Genomic DNA, 20,533 nt, shown 5'->3' on the forward strand with positions numbered 1-20,533 from the left:
TTAAATACGCTTACGGAGAAAATAACAAACAAGAGACTTCTCAACAAAAATAAACTTCTCAAACCAGAGGGCACAAGAGGAAAGAGGCCATAAGTGACGAGGTCGACATAGGTCATCAAAGAACCATCCATCATGGCTGGCAGACTGGGAAACACGCTGATCTTGTACATATACACAGTTAATGACTGACAGACAGAATTACAGCCTCATTCTATTTGACCCCCAATTCATGGAAACATAAAACATGAACAAAGCTGAATATTGTAACACAATTCTACACTGTCCAATACTAATATATATGTATATGCCAAATTTAGTATGAAAGTTCTTAATAATCTACAAACAGCTACCCTCAAATATAATCTGTGTTTCATACATACAGTAAATGCTGCAGGCTCACTGTTTTTCTCACTTCCTCATAGCTTTTTTTTTTAAATATATAAACCGTCATGCAAGCTGTTACACGCTGCAGTTGCTGCAGTAGATGTAGCTGTAGAAATACTTCATTGTAACTGAAGTCCTGCTCATAGCCAAAAAAAAATCTGGGTCCTTATTTGCAGAGGTAATGTCTGAGATGAGTGTCTGTACAGGGGTATTTCACTGTCAGTCAATATTAGCTGTAATTATGTACTGTATGATGTAGTTGTTAATAAATTTTATTGAATACGGCATTTGCTTTATAATTTGCTTTTTTTTTTCATCCTTTTCAGGATATATGCAATGAAAAAAGTAATGAAGTAATTAGCACGGTCACATTTAAAATATACAACTAAGATTAATATTGAAGAACTAAGATTTTCTAATCTTAATTAGTATTATATGATTTATCTAATAGCAATCATAATGCCAGTTCATGCAGTTAACATGTCTGTTTTATGGCAATAAATTAATTAACAAAATAAAAGACGTGTTTAGGAGTATCAGTACAACAATACTGTTTCACAATCTTGTCCACAATCACAACTGCAAAATGAATAACCAGAAAACTCTCAACATTCTCCTTCATGATCCAATACAGAATCCCATCTGTGCTTTAACATGGGTTGACTGGTTATTATATCACTATGAACGTAACATCCCCCCTCCATTATTTTCATGATCTGTTCCAGCACCTACTAAGGATCAGAGACAGAAACACCACTATGGCTTTGAATGAAACCCAATGAGTCACTAAAAACACTTGGCGTTGAAAAGCAGCTCAGCTTCCCAGCCGCTTAGTAAGACTGGCCGGCTGCAAAGTCAGCTGCAGTTGTCATTCAGGGGGTGGGGGGCATGAACTACATAAGACCAGCCTAGAATGGCATGTGATGCAGAAGACTTTAATCACATTTTCTTTGATCAGAAATCTCCTTAAAGAGATTAACTTGTCAAATGAGAGATCGGCCTGTATTAATATTCTGGAGGGTTATGAAATGAATTTGTCCACGTCTTCTTAGTCAAACATTTTCTGCCAGGAACTTCGTCTCATAAAGCCAGTTGTACATTCTCGCCGTGTCATCAGGGGAAACATTTAAACACTTCCATTCACTAGAGAGAAAAAAAACCTTGAATGAACCATGGAAGAAATCAATGGATCTCTGCCTTTTACAATCCCAACCCACACATGATTTGAACAGGGAAATCATAATACAGTGAGCTGAATTAATAACCCTTTACGTAATTCACACAAAGGACTATGATAGCTAGTGATAGATTTGTAAAGATCAAGTCATATCCCTGTATTACCTATTACTACATTACGTAACGCTCATCAGAAAGGTTAGGCAAATAGACTTACCAGGCTTACTAGAAGATTAAGCGTGCATGGGAGCATTTGTTAGAGCTGAAGTACGACTTTTTACGATTTCCTGAAAAAGAAAAGGAAACATGAATGCACAAGGTAAGAGATGCACTCCTGATTTATATACTTAAAACTGGTTGTGCGTGTAGAAACCCTTAGATACTTGTATAAATAACAGAAAGCAAGGAAATGAGTTTCTATGAGAAATAGGTTCATACTACTAGACGGCATCTGTTATTTACTACACCTTGCTGTAAACGAAAAGTCGAAATAAAAAACAGAAGTAAACATTTGAAACATTGAGCAGATGACAAACAGGGGCCTGATAAAATGACTACCGATACGTGCAGCCAAGTAGACAAATTGGCTAACCTTCATTCAAACAGCAACTGATAAACACAGTTGCTCATGTGGTGCCACACTTCACTGCAGTAGCTGAAACAGCAGTCAGCACCAGATTGAGAACTGATCGTAACAGCTGCTAGACATGTGTAAATTAGTGTGCAAGTAAGCACTGAAGGATATGTGACTGTGATGTTCCTAGATATGTTCTTAGTAGAAACAGAAACTAAATGAGAACATTATTGGCTGGGCATAAACATTCTCTGATTCAAAACAGGATGACAACACCAAAACAAAAGCCAAGGCAACGGCATCCAAAGCCAAGTCTTTGCTTGTGAAATTTATAGATCACTGGCAGAAGTGTCCACACGCCGACAGGACAACGTGTTTCATATCCTTTTGTCCACCAACACATGGCTGCACCCAAGTACAGCTCTGCTTGTGAAGAAATTGCATAATTATCACCCAGCGATGTAGTTTTGGTGTGTTGCTCTACACACAAATCCAACCCATTTCCTACATCTCGCCTCCAGGCTATAAACCAGGGTCAGCGGTCTCCTCGCCAGACCTGGTCAACGTCAAACACCTGGACCGTCTTCCCCCTGTGTCAGTCTTTTTCCATCACTCTCAGGGACAAATGTTCATTCATGCTCATTCGGAATGGGACAAATGTAGCGTCATTGTGGTCCACCACCAGATGAACCAAGCAGTCCAAGCCAGAAATAGTGATGGTGAACCTTGGGGAAGGGGGTTGGAAATTTGAGAAGCAAGTCTGTCCGTCTGTCCGTCTATGTTCGTCTGTGTATGTGTGTGTGCTTGTGGACCTTTTGTGCCATGGGGAGGAGGGGCAGAGTTGCTTCAAACAAGAATTTTAAGGGTGAGGGGGAGGCTCTGAGCTTAATTTGTCTGCCTAACTACTAGGACTTTTCATCATCTAAAAGCACCAGTGAGGGGGGAGCGAGAGAGACAGACGTAGGGGGAGAGAGAGGTGCAGTTGAGAGAGACAGCCTCTTAGAGCTGTGAGGCAGAAGTGATGGATTCAGCCCACAGAAAAGTGACAGTCTTCCCCTAACAGGCCACAGGCAGAACACAACTTGCCCTGGACTCTCACTTTTTATCTGGAAACTACCTCCATCATTCACTTCAAGGTGCCAGTTGTCTCTTGAAAGTGGAAATCTTTTCACAAGTGGATTTTGGAACAATCTGCTTAATGTTGGCTCACTAGTGTCTGGCAGGTTGAGCTTCTGTTGGACTAATGATAGTTCTTTTAACAACAGGCTTGAGAAGGCAGGTACTCTTCACTCCTGGAATGGACTAAGGTAACAGAGAGGCAGGCAGAGCACATGGGATGACTTTTTACCAGGAGAAACTTCATTCAGCTCTGGAAGGAGAGCAAGGCAACTGAGGGAGCCTCAGCAACACTCTACACTTGTCTCGTAAGCCTTGTAACCTTTGACTTGTTTTATTCATAATAGTCTTATTCATTTGTTTATTTAAGATATTCAATACACAATAATTTCCTAGCTCTCAATCCACATTTGCAAGTCACTTTTAAAGCAAATAATGACCTTGTGACAGTGAGTCACAGTCAGTAGTAATAATTATCAAATAATTAAGCTTGTCATTTTATTAATGTAGCTGAAGCTTTTGCTGTTTAATGTCAAAGTGCTGTAAAGACCAGAATGATGAATTTGTTTGATTGTGGATTCATCATGCAGCGTCTTGTTGCCCAGCTCATTGTTTCGTTGCCATGGGTTTTTCAATGTTGCTGATGGCTACTGGACAGATGACTCTGTCAGACTTGCTCGAGGGGGGGGGTTAATTCAGTGCAGGAAGATTATGGAGAGTCTTTGGGCTAAGTGGTTCTTCACTAGTGATAGAAACTACACAGCTGGTCAAAACACTGGGCTCTAAAGGTGTAACATAAAAGCACATGGTCAGTAAAGAGAGTGCGGACAGGATGATATTGCACAGATACAGAGTCCTGAAACACAAATGTTGAGATTTATCTTGATTAAATCTGTAGAGGATGAGTTCATTCTAGAAAGTAACCTTACTGTGTCAAGCAGATTCAGGATGTTACCCTGTGCTCAAGAGGACGGGGAAGCAGGCGCTTGAATCCCGTCTTTGTTTCTATTGCCAGGGTGGTGTTTGGATAAGGGGGCTTTGAGGTAGAATGCAGGAACTTATCGAAACAATTTTAGAGACCCCCTGCCTCACTCTCTGGGTCAGATCACAAGGGCGGTATAGGACCCGCCACGCTTTAGGACACACAGAACGACATCTACTTTGAAACTAAAACTAGACAGCTTGTGCTTTAAAACAACTCTGCCATTTAAATCCAGCAGGTATTTACGGTTAATCATTCCAAATACCATGTTACACACTCGATGCACAGGATTACACTCTTGAGGGAAAAAATGAGGTCACCCTCAAGGTAATGCAATAGTGCAGATTACCATGAGAAAATTGAATTTGATTCTCATCCAAGTCATATTGTGTGTCATGCAAGACGCTCTGCCATGTTTCGGCGGAGTTGCTACTAATTTGAACATGTAGCACAAAGCCGTCCTGCAAAGTGTCTGCCTCTTTCCAGCTACTGACAAATTAGGTGCAGTGTAGTTGTGTTGCGCTCTCCTGCTGTGGATGATGATGATGTGATTATAAAGCATTCAAACAGAAAGTAGGACGCTGGGAATGAACTGGGTCAGAAAATACAGTACGTCTTACAGGTCCGGCTGGGATAAGGGCAGCAGTGGTCCTGCGCCTAGAGCGTCTCGGTTTCTTCATCAGGCCACTGCCATTGACTCTACATGTGCATGGCAGCTAACTCTAATGAGGTGACGAAGAATGTGAGGAATGTCATGCTCATGCTGAAATGTGAGGGGCTGAGGTGAGAGACATCAGCCAGTCTGAGCGAGGCTGCCCATTTTCTAATTAATATGCGCTGAGCATGACCAAAAAGGCTGGAGCCCAGCGCTGGTCAGAAACAGCGACCCACCTGCTCCACCCGACTATCACACCTAATTTAACATAGAGCCGAGTCATGAAGGAGGAGTCGTGTAAACACAGACCATACCACCTGAAGACAGTAAAACCAAAACATCTTGGTGTGAAGCAGACTTGAAGAAATTCACCACGAGGAGCTGCCAATCACGTAATAATAAAAAATCTGCATTCTCTGCACTTCAGTCATTCATCATCGACATTTATCGTCTCACCAACTCTTGTTAGTTATTGCACCATCCGGCTGGTCAATAGCAGCTTGTTAGAGTAAAGTGATATTAGGACAATAATGAGCTGTGGGGGCTGCGAAGAGAAAAGCCGGAGGAGGAAGCTTTCTGTTGTTCCCTCTGGCAGACTACACATGGGTTAATGACAGGCTGTCTGCTTTAAGGCAGATGGGACTCTCTCGGAGACTGGGCCCAGTAAGTGTGGCTATCTGAAAACATACATTAACGGGAAAAGCACCCAAAGACACGCACATACCGCAAACACTCAACAAAAGCGCCGCATTTCATCACAAGCTGCAAATGGTTCCCCCACAGCTTTGAAGTGTAGCGAAGCCTAGAGCGGGGATTCCAACCTAACAACGGGTAACATGGGACTCCTCCGCAGCAGGCGCAAATCACACAGCATTTCTAAGAGACAGCACTCATGTTCAGGGGAGAAACCACAGGAGTCTCTGGCCAAATACAGTCATCAGCGCCATACAAGGGACAGGCTCTGAGCTGCTCTGTTATCTGGGCCTGTGAGCTATTATTAATGCTTTTATTAGTCCATAAAGTGATTCTAGTGAGAATGGATTAGTTTCTTTCCTTTGAAGGATTTTTATAACCATGTGCTCATCAGCAAAAGTGATATTTTGCTGTACATATACACACACACACACAGCAAAAATACCAGAACACTTAAGTTTTTGTATTTTAGCCAATGTTTAATCAAATATATTGCACATAATCAGATATTTCAAGTCTTTATAGGTAGCAAACTATAAAATAGAAATAAACACAGGTTACATAACAGTACAGTGACCAAACAGTCATTTTCTATGGTTTTTTTTTTTATCTCATTAAGAAAACGTGTTTACACAGTCTGTTCGAGACAGATAAAGCCAAAAGGGTCGAGTGTGCCAAGGGTCATGTTCTTGGAGAGCGCTGCATTTCTCTTCTCCATGTCTCCAACCTAATGTGCTGGCAACACGCCCAGATTACCAAGACAAAAACATTTCTGGTCTATTCCCGATTTTGTTCTGAACATTCTATGCTAGATTACCTTTCACACAGATGAGCTACGCCTAAACAGTGGAGGAGCAAACCTCTTAAAGAGGAGACCAATATACATTAGACCTCTCTGTAATGCTTTCTGATTAGAAACACCACCCTGACTTTGGGGAGGTGTTGCACAGAAGCCCTCTGTAATCCAATATGCAGCAGCTTTCAATTAAGGTGCCCCAGGAGTTCAAGGCCTTATTATCCTTATACAGGACTCCATTCTCCTCAGGACATGACATCCTCTCACTACCGCTAACAGCAGCACATCATCTTCAAAACCTGTCTGTATTTATTTTTTTACGACATCTGAATGAAGAACAAAAAATATATAAACACAAGCAAGGATATTATTACATAACATACCTAAAAAAATCTATCTGCATAGCTGATGATTAACATTTTTGAAGACATGATAAAAGTAGTCCAGTAGGTCCATAAATTTTGATGAATTGCTTGCCACTGAATCAAAGCAACTCATTTTGCCTTTCCTTTAAAAAGAGAGACGCGGTCAAGACTGATGCAACACGATCAACATTTAAAGCAGTTCAATCAAATTTTCCATAAGCAGAGATGTCCAGGCATGCAGAAGGGAACGGATACAAGTGTTTGTGTGTGTCGAGGACAAGCAGTGGCAGTTGCCCAAAAAGAACCTGAGCCAGCACTGCAAACCAAGCAACAACATGGCTAGCTGAAGAGAATAGCACACATCACTAGACAAAAGAAATATTTCTCTTATGAGCAGTGAGGGGATTAGCAACTTTCAAACAGCATGTACTGCATGTGTTTGATAGTGGAAAACTGATTTAAACAAAGCAGGATCTAGGCCAGCTAAACTCAAACGAATGAACTCACAAGCCACTGGAAAACATCAATGTGTCCCTGACAGTAGTTTATGTCCAGCAATTATGATTTATATATCAATATAAATATGATATGTTTCCTGTCACGGAAATCTGAGGAGTCCTGAGAAGCGCTGTGGGACAAGAGGGCAATCTCCAGTCTGATTCATATTTTTGGAAGCCACAATAATCTGCACAGTTTGAGATGTGTGTGCACAGAATGTCTGTCTTTCTAGTTCTGGAAACATACAGTAACAGTGTATCAGGCTTCGAAAAACTTATGGCAGTTGTTTGCCAGAAAAAAATCTTTATCTTGATTTTCTTTCTCCCTTCTTCTCAGGGTTTGGTAACTTTGGCAAAGACTCATGGAGCCCCATTCGAGGGTCCTGCTGGGGCTCCTTCTCATTTTCGGACTAGTTTGTGGTATCCAGAGGACGGAGGGGAGTCCATCAGATGATACGGATAAAACTCAACTATTTCAGAGTAGTGAGGATGATATAGAGAGAGAGTTTCTCTATGCCGGAAGGAGCAAACGTGCTCCAGCTGAGCAGCCACAAGACAAGTGTTCCTACACTTTCATTGTGCCTCAACAAAAAGTGACTGGAGCCATTTGTGTCAACTCCAAAGAGCCAGAGGCCATGCTGGAGAATAGGGTCAATAAACAAGAGTTAGAGCTGCTAAATGTGGAGATACAGAAACAGAAGAGGCAGATCGAGACACTGCAGCAACTGGTAGAGGTGGATGGTGGTATCGTCAATGAGGTCAAGCTTTTGAGGAAGGAGAGTCGAAACATGAACTCCAGAGTCACTCAGCTTTACATGCAGCTACTACATGAGATCATCCGAAAGAGAGACAATGCCCTGGAACTGGCTCAGATGGAAAACAAGATCCTGAACCAAACCTCTGAGATGCAACAGCTCACTAATCGATACAAAGACCTTGAGCATAAGTACCAACACTTGGCTTCTTTAGCCACTAACCAATCAGCTATCATTGCTCTGTTGGAGGAGCAGTGCCAGAGTCGCCCCCCCCCACGCCATGTACCCATCTCCCAGCCACGGCCTCAGCCTCCCCCACTATCACCACCTCTCAACAAGCCTCATCAGCCACAGCCACAGCCGCCTGCGCTTCCTCGAACGAACAGCCCAATCAGCAACGAGATCCAGAGTGACCAAAAGTCTCTACCACCTCTTCTTCCCACAATGCCCACTGGCACACACAGTCCGTCTACGACTGACAAACCCTCTGGTAAGTTTAATACAGACCATTATGGCAACTATTAATGCTTAGTGGTCACTAGATGTGGCCATGTGTGCAAATCACAAACTATTAAACAACAAAGCCTGTGCTGTGATCTCAAATAAAACCCCTGCAATAAAATAAGAGTCACAATTAGGCATAAAGAACCAGTCACGCCACACTTATTTTAATGTGATGTGGCCAACTGCAGTGTCCAACAACCACTGAAGGTTATGACGGCACTATAATTTTTTTTCTGTAATCATGAAAAGATGTTTGCCATATTCAAACATAGCAGGGGGGTTGGGCCATATTTTGGACTATAACCATATTCAAAGCACTGACTTGCAGTCTATAAATGCACAAAGCAAAAGGCAAAATCATGAGAAGCTAGCATGGTCAGCGCCTAATTTCATCAGCTACATTGGGAACCTCTATTCCAGTCATGGCCAATTTTAATAATTCCCACACATTCCCAGACAAAATGACGCTCAGTGAGAACAGAAAAGCTTTTGTTTAGCACCTTTTGAGATGCATATCATCTAATTGCCATGCAATGGCACAAAGCATATTAGCATGCTAAATACATGTGCCTAAATGGATTGCTTGATCGAGGCCCTTTTGTCTCTTAAACACAATATTGGATAATAAAGCTTTAAAACTGATGTGTTTGATGTATCTGTGCATAATCTAATGGCTTTACCTTTCATTAGAGGACTTTAGTTATAAAATGGTGGAAAACATCCCACCATCCCACCAACATCCAATACGGCAGCAATTGGACCACTGGGAGCTTTTTCCATTGACATTTTGTGCCACTGCCATTTTCACTAGGCTGCATGTCAACAGTAGCCTTTGTATTAAATGTTTAAAAAGAGGCAAGTAATTTCCTGCCCACGGCCATGGGACGTAGACCCCAAAACATTACATAAACCCTTAGCACGAACCGAGAGAGCTCTGCACAATGCAGGAATAGAGGAAAGACCTGAGACAGAAACAAAGAGATGGGTCTCAGAAAGAGGGGAGGGAGAGGCAGAGTACAAACAGAAAGAGATACTGGGAGTAAGTGATGTCATTTGTTCCAGTTGCACCAGGCAAGAACTAGTCATATGTTCCACCAAAGCGGTGCACTTTATCAGCCAGAATAGAACAGAGCAGAGCAGGGCAGGGCAGGGCAGCGCTCTGTCTTGTATCTGCTCCAGAGAGACATTCCTGGAAGCAAATTGTAGGCTGGGACTGGGCCAAAAGGCAGAAATCATCCAATGATATTACATAAAATAACAAAAAAATATTTTCGAGAGAAGAAACATCTGCGTCAGTTGTTGGGATGTGTGACAAACGATACTTATATTTGCACTAGGAAAAACAACAAAAACAAATCTTTCAGAAAAGAAATGACCTAACTAAATATTCTGATTAACACAATTTCTACTACAGCAAAGTTGTTGCTTAATATTTTAGCTGAAACCAAACAATAATTCAAAACACACTTTACTCAATTTCCTTTAACATTTGAATGCATTTACACAGATTCACTTGCAAAAAAATTACTAAATAATCAAAATATAAAAACTTGAGTGAAAGTAAGTAAAATAAAAAAATATACAGAAGACTGAGATTTTGCTGTGGTTTCATCATTCAGTAGTCAGGATTCCCTTTGCCCCCATTGACAGTGTTTCTTTTGGCTGCACACCCAGAAGCCATTTCCCTTGTGAAAGAAGCAGCCAAAGTCAATTCTACTGTTTAAATGAGAGCCTGCTTTGAATGGGATTCCCTATGGCAGATCATAATTACAATGTCAATAGTAAAAGTGGCTGAACTTGCTATATTTGTTCCATTGGTATTGTTCTGTTTAGGCCCATTCAAGGATTGCCTGCAGGCTCTGGAGGACGGACACACTACCAGCGGCATGTATCTAGTAAAACCAGACAATGCCAACCGTCTTATGCAGGTGTGGTGTGACCAAAGGCATGATCCAGGTGGTTGGACTGTGATTCAGAGAAGGCTGGATGGCTCTGTCAACTTTTTCAGGAACTGGGAGACATACAAGGTAACTAAGCAGTTTTGCAGGTCAAGGATTTATTAGGCTATTAGTTAAATCTTAGAAAGGCACCAGTAGGAGATTTTTATGGAAACCCTTACACCTGGACATAAAGTAGATATTGTGTAATTATCAGTGCTCTCATCAGGAGTGTTTTCATGAACGGCCATCTGTAGCAGTAGCAGTGATCATGCTGAGATGGCATACAGCATCTCATCGTGCATGCACTATATTTTCAGTAGGATAATACTGATGTGACTTAGAGGGTCTATTTAAAATCATGCTCCTTGACGGTAAATAACCCCACAGGAGAGCAAACCTAATTACCTCCAGAGCACAAGCAATGACCCAGAATCATCCACAGACATTCAAACTAACTGGTCAAAGCTTTTCAAGGCGCATTCACAGAGGGTTTTATACTGTACTGATCCTTTTTCTTATCACTGCACTTCACAGCAAGGTTTTGGCAATATCGATGGAGAATACTGGCTTGGGCTGGAGAACATCTACTGGCTGACAAACCAGGGGAACTACAAACTGCTGGTCACATTGGAGGACTGGTCTGGCAGGAAGGTGTTTGCAGAATATGCCAGCTTCAGAGTGGAACCTGAAGCGGACTTCTACAAGCTAAGAGTGGGTCGCTACCATGGCAACGCTGGGGATTCCCTCACTTGGCACAACGGCAAACAGTTCACAACACTGGACAGAGACCATGATGTGTATACAGGTAAAACTTCAGTAATACAAAATATTAAATAAGAGGAATATTGGCAACACTGAACCAACGGTTTAATGAGCTTCTTATCGGAGGTAATGTAGTTGGTTTTATTTATTTCCTTTTCATATCTTTTAAAGGTAACTGTGCCCACTACCAGAAGGGAGGGTGGTGGTATAATTCCTGTGCCCATTCAAACTTGAATGGAGTCTGGTACAGGGGAGGACACTACCGCAGCCGATATCAAGATGGAGTCTACTGGGCAGAATTCAGAGGGGGAGCTTATTCGTTAAAGAAAGTGGTCATGATGATCCGTCCAAATCCCAACACGTTTCACTAAGAAGCCAAGAAACACACACAGTACTGTAGTGCATAATTCACAGAGCAAGACTCTTTGCAGCTCCTTACAGTATGTCCACTCAAGGTACATTGTTGGAAAATTTCTCTTTACATTTGACTCCGTAATGATGCACTTGTTCCTCAGGACTTTCAAATACACTGTCGTTGTTAAAAAGGTATGGTCTAGACAAAAGCCTGCTTAGTTGACAGTGAGACAATAACAACCTAATAACTTGACAGAAAATGAGCATATTCAAATGTTTCAGTTAACTTGAGATCAAAACTCTGCGATATATATATATAGTTATCTATGTAAAGTTTTTTTCCATGAACAAATACATGAAACTGACACAGGAAACATATCCAGTGACTTTTAATTTGATCTAACGTCAAATCAAATGTGCAAATTATAGGACCAGAAGCATTTACAATATACTTAACACAGGGTTGATAATCTGACCATACGATGTCATGATAATTTACAGTTAGATATCACCCAGTCCTACTTGCCCCCCACCCAAGTACTTAAAATCTTGAATTGCTTGAACAGGCATACACCAATTTGCTTGTATGAACCAAGCACTGTATTTACTGTATAAATTTAGTGGTTTGCTAATGTCAACATCCACAATGCGTTTGTACATAAGATATTTGTAATATAATGTATTAAAACCTGTTATTTTACTTATTATGTTACAATAAAGTATGTACAGCTTCTATTTTTCTGTGTTGTTGTGTGGCCTTACTGTGCAAATCACAGGAGTTAACAGTCTAATCTATGTCTCCTGGTCAAGACAATGAACCCCAAATTGCCTCAAGGTCCTACTTGACAAGCTACAGTACACAGAGGTGTTTCCTGTGCTTACATTATTAGCTGCTAATATTAGTGTGCAGGCAATTCATTTGCTGCTCTGCTAGTTATTTAACATCTGGATACCATTTGTCACTGCATGATTCTAATCCTACTACGAGCTTCAGCACTGACTGAAAAAACACTAAATGGGGGTATGACTTCATTAGACGAGTAAAAAATTTTTTCGCAAATGCAAAATATACTATGATGCTTAGGATAATGTAAATAGTATTACTATTCAGCAACTTTTGTTTTAAGGCTTTACATTTAAACAACAAATTACAATACCTATTTTTTCACACTGAACCAGCTTTTCATCAAAATAATAACATTTATAATGTGAAGTAAGTTAAAACAAGTTATTAAGAAAGCTATAAAATGTTTCTCTCTTTATCTTGTAAAAGTCTAAATGATAAGCAGTAAGAACTGCCCGACAACGTATTGTTATAGACACTATCGGCACAAAGTCAGGATACCAGACAGTGAAAAATTGACTATGACAGCCTTGTAAAACTAATGCATCCAGCAGGCCCCTTCACTGACAGCAGAAACCAGCTTTACTTGACTGTATGTCGATGGGATTACCATGGATTGCTGAAAAAACAAAGAAAAAATGAATTTTACACTGCAATGAACCACACTCCATTAATGTCATATTTTGAGACAAGACTTGAGTTGAAGAAGGTTTGCACACTTCAGGGAACATCTGAAATCCATTTAGTTTGAATTTCTGCAACTGACAACTTTAAATACATTCCGAGATCGTCTAAAGAGCAATTATCAACGGAGCAAACCCTGACGTGTGCAAATTAAAATCCCTAGCTCTGAATAGAGCCCAACTTCAGCACGTTAACACTTAATGTTGCCAAAGAGAAGATGAATGCTTATGTGACAGTAGTCACAACAATAGTCTAAATTAAACTGACAAACACTAGCTGCTAAAACTAGCTCATGAGTCAAAAGCTAGGAAGCTTTCTTCGCAATGACAGAGGCTTTGGACGGGAAGGAAGTCATTCATCACAGTGACTGTCTCCGTTGTCAACTATGTTGTTGCTAAAGACGTCTGTGACATTCAAATGTACTTTGTACCAAGCGCTTGTCTTACCAGAAATGCTTTTTTTTAATTGCAACTACATTCTAAAGCCACTTCAAGTCTGCTTTGTCAATTACCTAATCGTGGTAAAGCAGAGGACAATGTTTCATCGTCTCCATAAACAGAGACGACAGATTTTGGATGCCGTGTATGTCTGAGAACTTACCACGATGGAAAACCTTCAGTAAGGGTGGCCTGTGCAGCCCCCACTCCTCAACCAACATGGAAAACCATGAACTAACAGATTGCTCACTCAGCACTAAGAGAACCACATTTCCTGACTCTCAAACCTGAACCTTCACACTGGCCTGTACTGTAGTTTCACATCTGTACAACTTCATGTCCTTGTCCCTTTAAGAGGTACCCTCTCAGTAAACACAATCATACCAAGGGCAAATGCTACACAAATTCAATTCTGTCACTCATGCTCATATTGGGCAAAATGTGGACATCCACAATGACGATTATTTCCAGGTTTTTCAACTGTATCCTCATCACATTTTCCAGTGGCTTTGAACAGTCAAGCTAAAATCATTCGACGTCAAGTACAAAGTAGAGGTAAAAACACTTGCATAATATAATAAATACAGTGGTATTATTATAATACCACAACATATATATGCATGTGTGTACAGGAAGGAAAAGAGTCATCACACCTATTTTAAGCCGACAGCAACCATGAAGAGTCACATCTATCTTTGTCATATTCTTTTTCCTCTTCAGTGAACTCTCGCCATCTTTCTGTCATAACTCACAGCAGACACACTGAAGGAGCCCAGCTACACCATCATTTCAGTGTCTGGATCACTCCTCTGTCTCTGTCACATTTATGTAATGGTGCATTCCACTGAGGTGACACTACAACAGTGACTTGGACTCAAGCTACTGCTGTCTACTGTCACACTGTAAGTGAGCAAAATCTAAACTGAACAGTGAACCAATAGAATGTAGACAAAAAAAATTGCTGCGTAATAAAAGGTAGCCAGCATTTGTTCCAAGTCATTGGTCTGAACTACTCCCCACTGCTGCTGTTGTGATGCATGTGGTTGTTATTAGACGGTACATTAAAATACAAACGCATAATAATGTGGTGAAGCTTCACTATGGGAGAATAGTCACTTCATTGTTCATTAGAGGAAGCAGTGAATTAGTTTTTTTTCCCCTCGCTTTCCAAAAGCTCAGCATTTGCCATGATTTCCAACTGCGGAGATGTGCAGATTTGCTTATAGCTTTACAGCCGCACGCCACGAAAACCGTTTCATGTTCTTCCAAACTGTCTGCAGGGACTCCATCTCTGTAGGAATTTCCTTCACCACAATGGAAATTTTATTTTGTAAGCCATTACGGGCTATTTCCAGTGCTGCAATAATGCACTGCCTCAGCCAAACATTTACAGGAATATATCTTCACTGCTGATCTTACATACAACGCATTTCTGAGGAATTGATAACTGCAATTTGGAACATGTTGAATTTTTTCCATCTGAAGCATTTTACCTTTCAGACTCAAGCATTTCACTCAGCATTTCCATCCTTCAGCTCTATTAAAAACAGCACACACAGACAGGCCATTAAATGGTGTACCGTATGATCAATTTAATTATTATAAGTATATATATTAACACTAAACAAGGGACTCAGTACACTACATGAAAATTATCTGATCATCACTTAAAACAGAATGGTTAGGATTATATTATTCTGAATAGTCAGATGACTGAAGTATTGCAGTAAAATATATAAAACTGTCAAAAAACTAAAACAAACAAGAATCAAAAGTACTTATTTATGCTAGTGAGGGAGGTGCTTCACAAGAAACAAATCTGGCAACAACAAAGGCACACTCACACCCACAAACAGCGATTGTGCCTCTATCCTCGCCTATGAGTCAATTACTTCAGTATGGCTCAAGTCCAGCACAACTGGCTGAGTTTTAATAAAGGAAAATATGAACAACATGAAAGGGATTATATTGGGAAAAGGAGTGGTTTCTCAGAATTCGTTAAATGTTTCCTCTTCTTCTATGTTTTGCTTAAAATCTCATCAGCAAGGCTTTATTTACAGTTTACAAATCAAGCTTGTCCCTTAATTGTGTAACGTCACCTTCAGTAACTACAGATGTCACAATCCTATGAAAAACGGATCACGTGAACAAAGCTGAGGATTTCACCATACCCATAGTCTGTTGTGGAATCTCTATTACTTTTATTTAAATATTCTTTGACACATGAAGCTGAAAGGCTCATCTCCGGAACCAGTTTAGAATTCTGCGGTTTGACTAATAGCACAGTTGGTTCTTGTTGAGCCCAATTATCCAGATGACTTAAACATGACTAAACTATATAAATATCCTACACAACAAATGTTACTTATTTAAGCTTTCAAGGAACTATACCATTGAGCAAACCTGGGCTCAGGGCATTATTTGCCGATTTCATTTAATGAGACTAGAAAGCCAGACGTGTGGGAATTCGTTCATAAACCTTGCAGTAATACACACTTTCCACACATCACAGCTGGAGTAACAAACGCTACGAGGCAAACGTAGTGCTCATGTTTTACACAACAGACACGTGGACCTAGCATGGAAAACACACGTGTTTGCCAGTACGGACCTTGACAATGAAGCAGCTAGCAAGTTTTTTTTATTATTTACACCTGCGGCTTTCCCAGGTGACTCGTCAAACTGTTATTATAGCAAGTGTGTGAGACAAACTCAAGGTTTGGACAAACTATATAAATATAAACACCTGCAAAGCACAATAAAGCTATTTTTAACGTAAGCTAGTTAGAACATACACGTCTTCCCAAGCTGTATAAAAAGACACCAAGCTGTAAAATAATAACTGTGTTCAAAAATCAGATATGTAACAGCAAGTAGAGTTTGTGACGTCGGATAATAATAATAATTATAATAATGTGGAGGCCAATTCAACATAGGCATAAGATTAATAGCATGCTGTCGCGTAAACTAATCTCAGGTGCTAATTTATAGCTAGTTAGCTCCTACTAGCAAAGAAAAGAAAACAACTCCCACAGCATATTTACCTAGCAAACAACTCAATTACGCCAATTATGCCTCTATTACTCCACGTCCTTTGTTTAAAGTAAACAAAAGCCGGTTATTAAATTTCATCTTACCTGCCAGCTGTAATGCCCTGGTGGCTTCCCTTTCATGCACTTTCCAGGCGGAGGCCTGATAGCATTCACATGTGCAGCGCACTCGCCCTCCGGCCCTTGTTCGGGTCAGGCCACTAGGTCACAGGTTAACTTTTCTAACTTTACGTGCTTCCTATGAAGTAATTTAATAGCTGTGGTTGTGGCAGACTGACACTTTCTGGACCGTTTCCTCCAACTGAAATTAAACTAACCTAACGTGACTGCATTCTCATCTTCGTCTCGTCTTTCACGTTTTATTATTTTTACCCATAATCCTTTGTGGACGCTCTCTGTTTGAGGCCAATTTATAATTTTATTAATAGACAGATAAGACGAATGTCAGACCCTTTCAGCATTTGAGAGCCAGAAGAGCTAAAGGTCGATTTTCTTTATAGACAGTGAGCTAAACTGTACTATTGAAGTCGCTTCCACATCGGCCCCTTTACGTAATACCCTTTTATCATAGTAGTAAGTAGCTCATAGAAAAAGTCAAGCATATTTATGACCATTACACTGCTCGAGGTTATAAATGACCCCGTTTAAACTGTGGAATGGAAAATGCTCTGCAGTTGGAGAATTATATGGTCATAGAGTAAGCCCAACCCCAACAGAAGTGTGTTGGGTGTTTAGGATCTGCAGTTGCAGTTACAAAAGTGACATGTTAACAATTATTTAGATATACATACACAGACATACATACATATTGGAAAGTGGCTTCATTAAGTTGTGTTAGGTTCTTTTCTGTGGAGTACACGTCAACGTATTTAATATGTTATCATAAGCCTCCTTGTTGGCTGAAAATCTCCTTCTAGATGACATCATTTGAGTTCAAATGATGTCACCTGGAAGCCAATACTAGAGATTATGCATTTGATTGACTTGCGCCTCCAGATGACATCATCTAACTAGCAGATATAAATTTTAAAGGACTGTCAGGAAGTCAGTTTAACATCATTCATATATGGACTCATACATGTGACCACCCATGACAACCCGTTACAAATCTGTGAAATTGCCCTTAATTAGTTGTGTGAAGCATCGACAACCATCCGTTATTTATACCGATCCAAATCTTAAAAAACAGCAATACATCATGCACATAGAATTCAGTTAAAGACCCCTTGTGGTAACGCCACTACCTCAGGTTTCCTGGCCTTGTGTTTTGTGGCTCTTTTTATTCTCAGATTCCACTGAGCAGTGCAACTTTGTCTGTTATTTTAGGATCAGCTGACGGTGCAGCTCCATAATGCTGTCATTTAAACAATTAATGCAGTTTATTAGAGCATTCAGCAATGAGTGACACATTGAAATCTTAGCAAAACCAGAAATTTAAGTTTAATAACTTTACTTGGCATTTACTGTGCTTTTTTAGGAAACGATTGTAAATATAAAACAGTGTAAGGCTCTGAATCGCAGATGCCTGCCTGAAAGTACAGTTGTAAAGTATTTCAAGAAATTGTCACTGAAGCTAAGAGCTGGACAGTTTGGATAGTTTCTTCATTTGCTTCTGTTAGATCTAGATCCAGCGTTAACACTGTGAGGTTTCCTCATGAATATATCTCTCCCTTTGGATACATTTTTAACACTGTAAAGACATGAGCAATAACACCGCTGAAGATTACACAGAGAATTTGACTGGAGATCCAACAGAAAAGAAGCCTGTCGGTGATAAATTCATTTTATCACTAGCCAACCGAGAATAAAGCAATTTGTTGTTTTATATTCTGCTGCTTGGTCTGTGGAGCTTTTGGGAATGGCCTTTCCACAGGCACAGTGTGTAGCAAATAAATCCCTCAAAGGAAGAAAAATAGTATTTGTCTCAGGAGGACATGCAAAAGAATAAGTTCTTTAACATCTGGTTTGCTAATTATTACTTATAGGACTATACTGAAGCCATTTGTATTTGCAACATATTAATATTTAAGTCCAATATTCCTAGTTTCAGTCACAATGGCCTAATAGATCTGGGCTATACTGTGCTGCTTTTAATTTCAGAGTCTCATGAATTGAGACCTTTCAAGTATGCGTTATTCCACAGCCCCCTCTGGAGGGTTAAATCTGAACATACATAACATTTTCGTTTCAGGAAAAAGGCAAAATGAGTTGAGCTTTCGTCTTTTAAGTATGTATGTGTAGGGCGCCATGCTTTTTATCTGAATTGTTATGTAGACTGACTTTGGAACAAATTGTGATCTGTAATCAAATTCAAATGTGAAGTGAATTGAATGGCCATTGTGCTGTAGCAAGGCAAGTGCTATGTAAATAAACCAAATGTTAATTTGGTTTATTTACATAGCACAGCATCTGCAAACGATGTGGGCTTTGTGGCTAATTGGAGCACTTTTTGGGGAAAACCTGGGCTGATTAGAAGAGACGGCGTCCATCCCACGTTGAACGGAGCCTCTCTGCTCTCTAGTAACATGGCCATGTTGCTTAGTCCCCCCACTCCGTGACAACTCAGAGTGGAGCCCAGGACGCAGAGTCGCAGTCTTACACGCCTCTCTGCATGTTCTCTACAGCCGCGACCCACTCTTAGTCTTAGTTATCGCATAGAGACTGTGTCTGCTTCTCGACCACCTAAACTATACAAGTCACAAACAAATCAAAGAGGAGTGACTTACCAGAATTTAATAAACATCAAAACAGTTCCTCTTACGGAACAAAGTAATAGTAAGCTAATGAAGTGTGGTTTATTAAATATCAGATCTCTCTCATCTAAATCCTTTTTAATAAATGACTTGATAAGTGACCATCACATAGATCTGTTCTGTCTCACTGAAACCTGGCTGCAGCAGGATGAATATGTTACTTTAAATGAGTCGACTCCAATGAGTCACATCAACTATCATGTTCCAAGAAGTACAGGTAGAGGTGGAGGAGTAGCAGCAGTTTATAAATCAGATTTATTAATTACTCCTAAACCTAAACATAGTTATAACTCATTTGAGAGCCTCACTCTGAGCCTTTCTCACCCAGACTCTAAAACTCAGAAACCAGTTGTGTTTTGTATTGTTTACCGTCCTCCTGCTCCATATTCAGAGTTCTTAACTGAATTCTCTGAATTCTTATCTGACTTAGTTCTTAGCACAGATAAAGTCATTGTAGTGGGAGACTTTAACATTCATGTAGATGTTGACAGCAACTGTCTCAGCACTGCTTTTAACTCCTTAATAGACACAATTGGTTTTACACAGCAGGTAAATCAACCCACTCATCGTTTTAACCACACTCTAGATCTTGTCCTGACATATGGAGTTGAAATTGATAATTTAATAGTTCTTCCCCAAAACCCTCTGTTATCTGACCATTTCTTATTAACTTTTGAATTTAGCACAACTGACCCTATAACAGCTGGAAAGAAATGTTACTATAGCAGATGTTTATCTGACAATGCTGTTGCCAGATTCAAGCAGATGATTCCATCATCTTTTGCCTCAATGTCTTGCAGATACACAGAGAACAGTCACCTTAATCCTTATGAACAGGTTGACTGTCTTGTACATGATGCTGCAGCTTCTCTACGTACAATGTTAGACACAGTGGCTCCTCTGAAGAAGAAGACAGTGAATCAGAGGAGGTTAGCTCCGTGGTATAACTCAGACATCCGCAGTCTAAAGCAAAGGACTAGACAACTAGAAAGACAGTGGCGTTCCAACAAAATAAATGTAAACTGCATTGCATGGAAGGACAGTCTAATTAAATATAAAAAAGCACTTTGTGCTGCTAGAAAAACATATTATTCCTCCCTAATTGAGGAAAACAAAAACAACCCCAGGTTTCTTTTCAGCACTGTAGCCAGGCTGACAAAGAGTCATAGCTGTATTGAGTCTACTATCCCCTTAAATCTCAGCAGCAATGAC

At 40.2% G+C, this 20,533-nt stretch overlaps 1 protein-coding gene and 1 long non-coding RNA gene across 3 annotated transcripts; one reads left to right on the forward strand and one right to left on the reverse strand.

The window, feature by feature from the left end:
- Positions 1–1,298: 1,298 nt before the first annotated feature.
- On the reverse strand, positions 1,299–16,960 carry LOC114862766 (uncharacterized). Its single transcript, XR_003787058.3, has 3 exons — positions 16,656–16,960; positions 1,778–1,847; positions 1,299–1,527 (listed from the first exon to the last, which is right to left on the reverse strand). It is a non-coding gene; the product is annotated as an uncharacterized LOC114862766 (long non-coding RNA).
- Positions 3,075–12,288, forward strand: angptl2b (angiopoietin-like 2b). 2 transcript variants are annotated; one of them, XM_041072404.2, is made up of 6 exons: positions 3,075–3,270; positions 3,400–3,558; positions 7,576–8,483; positions 10,331–10,524; positions 10,972–11,242; positions 11,371–12,288. In XM_041072404.2, exons 3-6 carry the CDS (start codon positions 7,601–7,603, stop codon positions 11,568–11,570), a joined length of 1,548 nt encoding a protein of 515 aa, XP_040928338.1. In that variant the 5' UTR covers positions 3,075–3,270; positions 3,400–3,558; positions 7,576–7,600; the 3' UTR covers positions 11,571–12,288. The 2 variants fall into 2 exon arrangements, with proteins under 2 accessions (XP_040928338.1, XP_055367851.1); XM_055511876.1 differs by having other exon boundaries at positions 3,075–3,558.
- Positions 16,961–20,533: the final 3,573 nt, after the last annotated feature.

Source organism: Betta splendens, chromosome 9 (assembly GCF_900634795.4).
Source record: "Betta splendens chromosome 9, fBetSpl5.4, whole genome shotgun sequence".
In the NCBI taxonomy this organism is placed as follows: Eukaryota; Metazoa; Chordata; class Actinopteri; order Anabantiformes; family Osphronemidae; genus Betta; species Betta splendens.

Bases quoted from the DNA above. Each gene is read 5' to 3' on its own strand.
- angptl2b (XM_055511876.1), top strand. From the start codon at position 7,601: ATGGAGCCCCATTCGAGGGTCCTGCTGGGGCTCCTTCTCATTTTCGGA. The intron at 10,525-10,971 runs GTAACTAAGCAG...TGCACTTCACAG, and splicing joins GGAACTGGGAGACATACAAG to CAAGGTTTTGGCAATATCGA. The intron at 11,243-11,370 runs GTAAAACTTCAG...TATCTTTTAAAG, and splicing joins AGACCATGATGTGTATACAG to GTAACTGTGCCCACTACCAG.